The 12053-nt window shown below is 49.8% G+C and overlaps 1 protein-coding gene across 6 annotated transcripts in view; it reads right to left on the reverse strand.

The window, feature by feature from the left end:
* Positions 1–12053, reverse strand: part of IGDCC4 (immunoglobulin superfamily DCC subclass member 4) — a 37345-nt gene that overhangs the window by 21198 nt on the left and 4094 nt on the right. For 5 of the 6 annotated variants that reach the window (XM_033851837.2, XM_073801145.1, XM_033851835.2 and 2 more), the window contains exons 2-3: positions 6318–6659; positions 5480–5621 (exon numbers count right to left, since the gene is read on the reverse strand). In XM_033851837.2, coding sequence (XP_033707728.1) covers positions 5480–5621; positions 6318–6659 — 484 coding nt within the window. The remainder of the gene's footprint in view (positions 1–5479; positions 5622–6317; positions 6660–12053) is intronic. The other variant, XM_033851836.2, reaches the window with a different exon arrangement.

Here is a 12053-nt window from a genome sequence, read left to right on the forward strand (position 1 = left end):
AGAACAGTGTGTGTGTGACGCGTACACTTATATGCTTTTGCACTGAATGTCCCTGGTAATAGTGGCTATCTCTGGGGAGGGGACCTGGGATCCTGGGACCTGTCAGTGGGAGATTTAATTTTCATTAAATAACCTTCTGTATAGTTTGAATTTGTTTACCCCCTGCCTGTATTACCTCCTGTCTCCCTGATAAAATCCCTTCTATTCACACTATCTCATCTGAAACTCGAAACAAGCCCAAGGGGTAGAGGGGATCACAGCCTTCATTTTAATGGTGACAAAACTAAGTCTTGGAGGGAGTAGGGTATTTTCCCAGGGTCTCACAGCTCGAGCAGAGTTAAAACTGGAACCTAGGGCTTCTGGTGCCAAATCCCACGTTCTTCTCACTTGCTTGTCTCAGCAGCCACTAGATGGCCGAGAATGCCAGTGGAAGGGACGTGGTCTCCAGCCAGTCCCAGTCAACACGTACACTACTGAGGAGGGGCAGGATGGATGAGAGTGGTGTTCTCTGCCCTTTTGGTGAGGGTTGGAAAGCAGTTTGGGCTAGAAGGGCCCAGAGACCTTGCTTGAGAGACAGTGCAATCCCAGGCAGGGAAGTGCCCATGGGAGCCAGGGTGGTGGGAAGCAGAATGGGTTCTGGCCCAAGCAGGGAGGCAGTGGGTCTTCCTGAATCCTCTAGCTGTGATCCCTGCAGGGTCAGCTCGAGGGTGAGAATTCTAATTTCTCACTAGAGCAAGTGGCCTGTGGATGTAGGCTGGGCCAAGGTCAGGGAGGGAATAGGGCAGCTGTGCACTTGGTGAAGACCCCTTGGCTCACGGGGAAAGCAGGGTATGAGAAAAATCTAAACACAGGAGAAAAGAACTAGCTCAAGGGTGTTGGGAGAGAATTCTGACCATGAGCCTAGAAATCTGCTGTGGCCCAAAGACTTAGAGAAAAAACATAAACCTGCATCACTCCTTCCCTCAGCCCACAGGCAAACCCATCTCTGCCCCAGAGTCTTACCCTCAGTTCCAAGAACTGCCCACATCAGTGCTGGGAGAGGGGACCAGAAGGGGCAGGGTGGTTGGAGAGAAAATCCTGGGCCAGGACCCAGCCTGCTGCCATGGAAAATTTGATGGGAAATGACAAGTGGGGAAGGACAAGCAGGACCCATCTCAGAAACAAGGCCGCCATCCCCATCCACGGCTCCTCCACCTAATATTCTCTGCCTCTAAGACCCTTCCTCCTTCCTCAGTCTCCATAGCTGTTGTCAGCAGGATTCACGCCAGGAGCTGCCCACACTTCCTAACCCCAAAGTTTCTCACTCTTTCCAGGGAAATTGTGCTCCAGGTATCCAAGAGCTAATACCTCCTTTGACATTGCCTTAATTACGTGTGTTGAATGAATGAATGCGGGTGTGGTGCTGTTGCTAGAGCCAACACAAGTGAAATGGAACCACTTTCATTTAAAATTTCTTCTGCTTTGTTAAAATGTGTTTTAAAAAGCTCTGTCCTTGGAAGAATGTCCAAGACAAATTGGTTAGTGGGGGGAAAGAATTCACAAATCAGTGTTTATGAAGCAATTCTATTTTTGGAAAATAGATAAATGATATGCTAGGATGTGCGTGGAAAAAGTCAAGGGTGGTAAAGCTCACGTCATTCGTGGAGGTTTTCTCTGGGAGTGGGGTTACTGTGGGGCTCTTTTTTGTTGCGTTTTTAAATTTCTTGGTTACAGTGAACATTTATTAGTTTGGAAATATAAAACTTAAAAAAATTTAAATGGAAAAAAGCATGTGCCCTTGTACACTTTGTTTTGTAACTCCTGGCTCTAATATAAAAGCAGCTGTGGCATAGAGGAGAGAACTGATTCCAACATATGTGATTTTTAGCAAGTGACATCACATGTCCAGGCCTCAGGTTTCTCATCTGAAAAATGGGTTTCATAATTCCTGCCTACTTCACAACCCCGACCCTGTTAATGTGTCATAAGCTCTCATTAGATAATGGTAACAGCTATCTGTGCTCAGTCTGTAGGTGACTTTTTTCCCTTTAAGTTAGTATGTTTTATCATTTTAAAATGAATTAAAATAAAACAAAATAGCTACTTATAGAATGAAAAGCAACCTCTAGCTAAAAGGAAGGGACCATTCTCTTTCCAAGCCTCAGCCTCAGCCTGCTGCCCGTACCCGCAAAAGGCCACTTGGACCCAGAGATTCAAGAACAGAGGAGAAATGACAGCTGCTCTGAATTTCCTGAGGGCCAAGGAGCCTCCACCCTGAGCCGTTCAGAGATCCACCCAGGGAAAAGGGACACTAGCCGAGGGTCACATGAGGCTGACAGGCACGATGGACCCTAGGAGATGGGTAGGGCAGAGGACTGCAGTAATTAAATCCATTAGTGCCATGGTTTTAAAGTGTGAGTGAATGGTGATAACAAAATGATTTCAAGTGGATCTAGACACAGGTTTTTATTCCAGTGGTTATATATTCATTTTTATGGCTACCTTCTATTTAAGGTCAGTGCTGCTGGTTTTCCATTTTACTGCAGTGAGATACTGTTCCTTTTTAGTATGTGTTAAGTTACAAAAGAGAGAGCTGATTTGAAGAAATGTATTAAGTAAGTGTTGTATAAATGGTTGAGGGATGGCCAAAAATATGACAGGGGTTTGTGAATGCCTGCGATCTGGGAAACTTTGCTCTCATTGATTACTGGTTCCCGTGGAAGAAAAATTATCCCCTATCATTAGAAATTAGTATAAGTATCAGGGAATTGCCTCAGGGTCTAGTGTTTACCATCAGTTCCCAAAATATGAACATAGACCCTGACAGAGTGTGCTTATTAATTGCACATGTGCACAGCCTACACCAAGGCATATGGTCTCCTTCAAATCACTGGGTTGAGTTTATGAATAGCATATTTCTATGTGAACTCTATCTGGGTATGTGTAAAAATACATACCTTGGGCATAATCAAGTTGCTGTTTTAGATATTTCTTTATTCCCCCCCACACACAATGTGCTGGGACATGTGAGCCTGGCTTATTTATAGATGAGGATCACTTTTCAGAGGACTTGGGGGCAAACACTCCCAGAGGCCAGGAACTGGCAGCTCCAGCCTCCTGGGAGAGGCCTGAACTAGATGTTGGGAGATGAGGGAACTCCTCTGTTTGCTGAGAAACTTTGGGGAAGTAACTTCTCTGCTCTGAGCACAGCTGGACCACTCCAACTCTAAGCCAGCCTGCAACAGGAGTTTCTTCAGACCCTGTGGCTTCCCCACTCCAACCACCAAATCATCCACCCCAGGGCTCCGCTGTCAGATACTCTCAGCACTAGCTGTGTGACCTGGGGCAAGTGACTTCTGTCTCTGATCCTCAGTTCCCTCATTTAAGAATTCAGATAACAGTATCTGCCACAGCCATACAGATAGACCTGGAAGGGGGTTCCTTATGTGTTAAGTGAAAAAAAAAGAAGTTGCAATATAATCCCATTTTTGTTTTCTAAAAAAAGGTGATTGAACAAAAAACCCAGTATGTACAATATGATCCAAAATTTGAAAGAGAATATTTATAAACATACAGGGGAAAGGTCCAGAGGACAGACATCAAAACTAACAGAGGCTTTCTATGGGTGATAAGAGGATGAGCCATTTTTGTTTCTTCTTTTTTGTTTATATGAATTTGAAAAATGTATCTAATAGGAATATAAACTAAAAGTAAATAGAGGAAAATATGAAAAATAAGGAACACTTACCTTGAAGGATCATGGGAAAGATTAAGTGAGAAAACACAGCTCTAATGAAGTGAAGCCTCTTGTGACTTTTAACGCGGGGAGAGTATTCTGCTCTCTCCCACCCTCTCTGGGGACTGTCCCAGGAGTAGACTCTCAACTGGTTCTCATCCAACAACTGTCTCACAGCGGTGAGAGGCTCCACATTTAAAAGGCATAGAACTTGGGACTTCTCTGGTGGTCCAGTGATTAAGACTCTGTGCTCCCAATGCAGGAGGCACGGGTTCGATCCCTTAGGTCAGGGAACTAAGGTCCCACAAGCCATGCGGCAGGGCCAGAAAAAAAAAAAAAAAAAAAAGAGGCATAGAACTTAAAATGTCAGCGCTAGGAAGGCTGGGTTAGCATTCCCAAGGTCTCCTCCCTGGAATGCTCATTCCTAGGATGTTAACAGTGTTCCTGCAAGAGGGGCTCTGGGCAAATGAGTCTAGGAAGCATTTGGTTAAACAAGTTAAACAGGTTTCTCAGTACAGGGCTTCTCAGGGCCTTGTCAACTCCAAGAGGGAGATTTATAGGCAGTTTCCTCATCTTATTTGACTGTGGAGTACTTTTTTTTTTTTCAAGAATCATCTTTAGGGACTAACGTTCTAAAAAAGAACACACTTTGGAAACCGTGATCTAATCCAACCCACTGGACCAGTGGGGCTGACTGATCACCAAAGTCAACAGGATCACTTATATCTTGACCTCTCTCACCCTTCTTCCTCACTTACAACTGTTGCAGAGATGTGGCCTGGGGCTTTTCTATCTAGAAGTTTCTCTTACACTCTCACCCCTACCTAGACACGGGCAAAAGTCAGAGGAGATGGGACAACTCAATACACTGAAGACAGGTTAGTTCCAGGGCAGGGAGATCTGGAAACCAGTGTTTCTGAGCCTAAGGAATCCCACCTCTGCTGGGAGAGGAGAGCGTGAGTTGGTAACTACAGCTAGAGAGATGCAGGGAGAGGACGGCAGCGTGGCTGGGAAAGGCCTTTGGAGCCACATTTCCAAAGGTGTAAGACTCCATGTGGTGGCAGCCGAGCCATGAGTCCAGTTCCAAGACCACAGATGCAAATGAGCCTCGTGCTTTCTGGACATGCTGTGTGTACATCTGGGCCTTCCCAGGAGGCCGCAGTAGGGATCAGGCCCTGGGTCTAGCCTCTGCTTCTCTTCTGCCCTAGAAACCCTTCCCTAGGATTGCTCCATTGCCTTTATGGGGAGAGAGGAGGGTGAAACAGGAAGGACCTCCACAACCTGGTTATCAGATGCTGCACCCCACTGAGTGGAACTGAGAGAAGAAGAGAAGTTATGCATCCAAGGTAGAAACTCCAAAGGAACCTGCAAAGGGAAACCCTCTGGGCCCGGAACAAACAACAAACGTTCTGCCAATGGCTCACCGTGTGGCCTTGGTTAAAGCACAGCTCTTCTCTGGCCCTTGGTCTCCTTCTCGATAAGGCAAGTGGTTGGACTACATATGCTCTGAAGGACTCGATAACTGCTCTCTACCCAAGCCCCATAGCTTGGTGGGTGGCTTTCCTCCCAGGGAGCAAAAACTTCTGACACAACTTCTCTTTGGGACCAGAAATGGGCTGAGTGTCAGGTGGTGGTTGGCTCCTAAGTCAGTTTGGACAAACGGAGCCACCCTGACTCTAAAGAAGCCCAGTTCCTGAGCACATCCCAGAGCACTCCTTGGCTGCCCCCTGGGACCCACTCTCCTCTTGCCCACAGGACACTCACCGAGGCTCCTCAGGCACTGTCACCTGGTCCTTCTCCCAAGTAATGACAGGTGCTGGCAGCCCTTCGATGTGGCACTGAAACCGAGCGGTCCCATTCTCCTCCACCGTCTGAGACTGCGGGTGCAGGGAGAAACCTGCAAGTGCTGGGGATGAGGACAGTGAGAAAACGCAGGGACGGGAGAGGAACACAAGAAAGGAGGCCACAGCGAGCAGACAGGAAACACACACACACACGGACACAGAGAGACACAGGTGGACAGAAACACATGCAAAAAGAATTCAGACCGACGGAGACACAGTTGGAAAGAGGCAGTCGGAGAATAAGAAGTGGTGATGACTGGTCAGATGCTGCAGGCAGAATGAATTCCAAAGTCCCCCTGCCTTACATCACCATATGGCTGGACTACAGTAAGATGTGCATTTCTTCTGGCCCCAAATTGTTTCATGGTGATCTGTGCCTCCTGAGAACCCCCGAAGAGTGAGTGAGCTGGACAACACAGCTCGGCTCTACACACTCCACCTGCTGTGGGGGTGGGGAGCACCTTTGTGCCCCTGACGTGCTTATAAACCTCTCTGGCAGCCTTCCTGGAGGAGAGCACAAGTCTAGACTCTCAAACTCACAGGGAAGGAAAAGGAGGAGGAACAGAAGAGCAGGGAAGAAGTGAGACTATTGAACAGTGAGGCAGACAATACCAGGAAGGGACCCACTGAGCAGCAAAGGAGGCAGGGAAAGGGGGCGTGGCTCAGAGTCAAACCTTTGTGCAAGTATTTAACTGCAGACCCCACTTCCCACACCCCACGTCTTATAGGCCTCAGCTCGTCCAAGATGTAGCACTTACTGGCAAGCTTGACCACCGCAGCCTGGCTGGCCACCACTCCAACGGGGCTGCGGGCCAGGCAGGAATAGCTGCCCTCAATGACCTCTGAAGCCCCAGGGTCACTGCCGTCGGGAGCTGGCAGCTGGGACAGCCACAGGGAGCCATTGGGTAGCAGGCGAAGGTGGCTGTGCTCGGGCAGGATGCCTCCATCCTTGCTCCATGTGACGCTGAGGGGGTGTCCTGCAGTAGCCGCCCCCAGACTGCAGTCCAGCACCGTGGCTTGCTCCGGGCCCAGGATCACTTGCAGCGGCCCTGCTCCACAGCTCAGCGACACGGTCGTCTTCCGGGGCAACGGCTGCTCCCCTGCGTAGAGGAGGGGTCACCAGGGTCATCAGTGTGTGTCCTCCTACATCCCACAGCCTCCGGAGCCCGAGTCACCCACCCCGGGTCGAGGAGGGCAAAACCTCAGAGAAAGAGGTCTCACGGAGAGACCTGTGTCTGGATCCTGGCTCTGCCTCTGACTAACTGTGATCTTGGGCCAACGGCTGCACTTCGTTCCCAATCCTTAACCCCGCTGCTCAGCTTCCTCATCCACAAAATAACACAGTTCTTAGCAAAAAAGTAGAAGCAACCCAAATGCCCGATCACCTGATGAATAGATAAACATATTACTCAGCCATCCAAAGAAATGAAGTACTGATACTTGCTACAACATGAATAAACCTTGAAAACTTTCCTCAAAGTCAGTTGAAAGAAGTCAGTTACGAAAGGCCACATATTGTATGATCTCATTTCTGTGAAATGTCCAGAGTAGGCAAATCCATAGAGACAGAACGTAGATTAATGGTTGCCAGGGGCTGGGGAGAGGGAAGAGTGAGGAGAGATGGCGAAGGGATTGAAGGTTTCTTTTTTAGGTGATGAAAACGTTCTAGAATTAGATAGTGGTGATGGTTGCACAACCTTGTGAATATACTTAAAACCACTGATTTGTACACTTTAAACGGTGAATTTTGTGGTATGTGAATTGCGTCTCAATTTAAAAAGACATAGTCATTCCTTCCTCAGAGGGCTGTTGTGAGCGCTCAGTGAGATGCTGTGTGGTAAAGGAGTACAGCACAGTGGCTGGCCTGGCACAGGACTGGGGCTCAGTAATGTCATTCCCTCTCCTGGAATCCCACAGATCGTCCTGACCACTATCACCCAAACCACTTCTGCCGCAGTGACTGGGAGGGGTAAGCTCTCCTTCCTGCAGCTGATTCCCCCAAAGCCACGCAGCAAGCCAGTGCAGAACCCAGTCCCTGACCTTCTCCAGATGCCCCAGAAGAGCCTGCAGCTCCAACACTGCCCTGGCCGCAAAGGGAAGAGCAGGAGAACAATGGAGGAAGGGAATGCCATCCCAGGGTCAAGGCAAAAACACACAAATGACAAGTTTATCATTTTAACCAACATCTCAGCAAGGCCCAGTAACCGTTATTCATAGAGAAATAGTTGGTTCTCTTCCAGTTTTATCTTCCAGACGGTTGACCTGCTGCCTTCCTGTCCCATAAAAGCTTAATGGGCCGAGGTGCCCTCTTATCCTCTGGCCTGACACCTTGCTTAAAGGCACAGTGGTGTGTCTGAGAGTGAGCTAGGGACAGAGGTGAGGACACTCATTACAAGGCAGGCCAGGGCTGACAGAGCCCTGTCAGGGGCATGCAGAAAGCACAACGGCTAAGGACTCCGGCGACCCTCAGTTCTAGCCCCGGCTCTGTCACAGTCTAGCTGTGTGGCCTTGGGCCAGTCACTTCCACCTCTGGGCTCTAGTTTACTCCAATGTAGTGGGTGATGTCGAAGATTCTATGATGGTAGGATTATTCAGTGAGCTGGACTCACCTACTCCTGAACAGATACAGAACATCATCTAGACACACACACAAAACTGTAGACACGACCTGCCATACCTAAACACGTGCTCCCCCCGTCTCTGCCACACTCATCAACACCTGGACACACATATATGCCAACACTTAAACCCCTGAAGAGGATCAAGACTGAGGGGAGAAGAGAGGTCCTAACTGGCTGAGATAAGGAGGCCAGGGCAGAAGCCAGGCCTCTGACACCACAGTGGGAAGGACAGACAGACAGGGTCTGAACAGGCCTCTGCCTTTCTTAAAGGCTCCACTGGCACCTCCAGCTACACAGCTGGGCTCAGCATTACTAGTGGGTGCAGCGAGGAGAAGGCAGCCCTTGCCCTCACTCAGTTTCCAGTCTAACTGGGGAAACCAAACTGGCATTCGCATCACTGAGGGCCATGTGCTGGGGTGGAAAGAGCATCTGACCTTGGGGCAGAAGGTCAAGGTTCCAGTCTTGCTGCTCCACCTACCATCCACTTTACCTCTCTGGGGCCCAGTTTCCACATCTGTAAAAATGAAGGCGATACTATGGAGCCTGTGAGGATTAAACTAGATGATGTGGGTCAGGTCTCCAGCCCAGAGCCTAACGGGCATCAGTCAAAGAATGGGAGCTCATTCTTTAAAGGCATTTCGTAAACTGGAAAGGGATGTACAAATGCAAATCGCTATTCTTAACATCCAGTCCCTTCTCTATCTGAGGCCCTAGATTCTGATGCAAACACGGTGGGGGGAAGGCCAGCCCGGGCTCTCAGCCCAGTGGCTTCCAATTGCCCCATTCCAGCCGCTGAGCAGTCGGTTTGAGTTTCAGGGGAGAAAAACCCCACATGACACGAATCCCTGAGCCCTCCGGCAGCCTCCCTACCCCCCAAAGCACGTCAGGGGCTTGGAAAATCCCCCGCTGCGCTGAACAAACAATGTGAACAGTTGGGGCCCGAGCAGCTGCTGGGTCTGTCAGCAGCCTGGGCTCCTGCGGGCAGGACGGCGGCCAGAGGGGCCGGGGCTTGCTGGGGAGCCCAGAGGAGGCTCCGATTCCCTTCCTGAATATTCATGGATCAGCAGATGTCTGGCTGCCCCACCTCGGAGGAGCCCAGCACCCAACAAGGCAATGGGGAATGGGAAACCAACAGGGATGTAGATGTGGGGAGAACCCGGGATCCCTGGGGGGGTACAGGGCTGTGCCAGGAGCCCAAGCCGGCCCACGTTGATGGAAACGTATGCAGAGCCTGAGATTGCTCATTTTATAGATGGGGAAAACGAGGCCCCAAAGGGGAGGTTCTCACCCCTCTGGGAGACAGTCTGGGGACATCCTGGGCGTGAACCCAGCATTGAGGAGTCAGTTGCTCCCAAATAAGAGGGTTCTCTCTGCCCCAGCACCCAACCCAACTTCTGTGCCCAGGACGTGCATCCTTAGGGGCTCACCTCAGGTGCCACATCCCTCCGTGAAGCTGCCCCTGCCTTCCCCAGAGAAGGGTTTTCCTGGGTCTCACATCATGTAGCCACTTGGAGGTCCCTTAGCCATTCTTCCTCTTGCCTTCTTGCCTAAGGCGGACCATGGGATGTGGCGGGACAAGCCTTGGCCTGGGGTCAGAGTTCTGGGTCCATCATGGGTTTTATGACATTGGGTCCGCTTTCCTCCTTTCAGCCTCGGTTTCTCCAGTCTTAAAATGAAGAGTTGCCACATGTCTCATTTTCACCAAAATTCTCCCAGCGGCAGAGGAGAACGTACTCAGGAGGCTTGCTGACTACCTGAAATGTTTTTATTTTGAAACCTCTGGCACATTTTGCATCCTATTCCATTACACAGCAGTGTTTGTTTTAATGTAAATGTGGTTCCTACACCACCAAATCTTTTTGGAAAAGTGATGCTCTGGGGAGTGGCCCTTGTTTGTCCAGTGGTTTCGTGGCTGTCCCTTTCCTGCCACCACCACCCCCATCCCCTGTCATGGCGGACCACCAAGGCCCTCCCAGGAGCACTTCTCAGTGCTCCCCCTAAGGACTGGGTGGACATAGCGGACACTTGCTGTTGGCCAGCGTTCTGCCTCGAGGGGAACTCCCTCTCCCACAATCCCTTCTCCTCAGTCTCCTCGGTGGGACCCTGCCAGAGACGTGGAGTTTCTATGCTTAGGAGCCCCAGGGCCATCTCTCAATCTCCTCCTTCTGACATTATTTTACCCATTTACAGGATAAATTAGATTTTATGAGGCCAATTAGAACCCAGACAGAAAGGAGGTTCGCTGCTGAGCCCCAGGGCCAGCTCAGTGCTCTTTCGTGGGACTAGTGCGGGCCTGGCATAAGCCAGGGCTCCATTCTTCAGTGAACGCTCAGGAACTGAGAGTTCCTGGGACAGGGGGATGGGGTGGGGAACAAAGCCGAGATGCCTCCTTCATTAAGCCAACAACTTGCCACAAACATCAATGCCTTGTCATTTTTTAATCTCAGGGCCCACCAGATTTACAACTTGTTTTCGGTCCACACGGGCAATTCTCCACGACGCCATCACCACTCTCCTCTCCTAGGAGACACAAGTCAGTTTCTTCCAGAAACCTCCTTCCCCGCCCCCCACCTTGGCCACCTCCCATACCACACACTAAGCCCCTCCCACAACAGCTGGAAGGAGAACTTGGGACGGTTGCCTGGGACACAGGGAAGGCAGCATTCCCTTCGTCTGTGATCCTCAGGAGACAGGTTCAGCCTCAGCAGACTTGAGAGCAAAGCCACTCAGCTTGACCTGCCTACCTCCTGTTCCTTGTCACCCTGGGTCCCCACCAGACTAAACCACTTCCCGTTCTCTGAAAGCACACTGCTGTTCCGTGCGTTGCCTATGCTGCTCCCTCTTCCTTCAGTAGCTGTGCCATCCTGGGGTCTGATTTAGACGCCTCTCCTTTTTTCTGCCCCATAGGACCCTGGGCACCTGGGTCATTGCAATTAGCACTCTAGATTTTTGACTTGCCTTTCTGCCAGCGAGGCAACAAGCCCAAGATTATTGTCCTAGTCAGCACTCTAATTCCCTAGGACCTAAAACACTGTCTGGCACATAGCAGGCGCTCAATAAACAGTTCTTGAAAAGATGAGTGGACATGCGGAGACACACTCAAAAAGATAAGACACAGAGCCCCTCATGCTTTGCCAAGCCTCAGTTTCCTTATCTGGAAAAATTATAGGAACTCCCTTCAGGGCTGGGGATGATGTGGATAGTATACGTGGAAACTGCCTAGCACACTATGTGGCACCTATGAGACACGTAACAAAATGCTTAAAAAGCACCAAGACGGGGAATTCCCTGGTGGTCTGGTGGTTAGGACTCCGCGTTTTCACTGCCTTGGGCCCAAGTTCCATCCCTGGTCAGGGAACTAAGGACTAAGATCCCGCAAGCCGCCTGGCGTGGCCAAAAAATAAATTAAAAAAAAAAAAAGCAGCACCGAGACAGAACAGCAAACTCACATTGAAAGGAACTCTTCTACTTAAACATTACCAGGACTGGGGAGCTCACGACCTCACCTCTTCTGCTATACGGATGGTCTGATTAAAAGTACCTTCCTTAAACGCAAGAGGGAGGAGATATGGGGATATATGTATATGTATAGCTGATTCACTTTGTTATAAAGCAGAAACTAACACACCATTGTAAAGCAATTATACTCCAATAAAGATGTATAAAAAAAAAATACCTTCCTTGTGTGCCCAACCTTGTCTCTCTATGCTCCATTCATTTGCTAGAGCTCCAAACTAAGTGACAAGGTAATGAGCCCCTATGGAACCATCTGGAAGTCTTGGCTCTGCATCAGCTTCCATGCTCAGGTCTGCACCTGAGAGAGAATTTACTGAGCCTCGGCTTCCTGGACCACAGTGACCCCACAGCCCCTCA

Source organism: Tursiops truncatus, chromosome 2 (genome assembly GCF_011762595.2).
Source record: "Tursiops truncatus isolate mTurTru1 chromosome 2, mTurTru1.mat.Y, whole genome shotgun sequence".
In the NCBI taxonomy this organism is placed as follows: Eukaryota; Metazoa; Chordata; class Mammalia; order Artiodactyla; family Delphinidae; genus Tursiops; species Tursiops truncatus.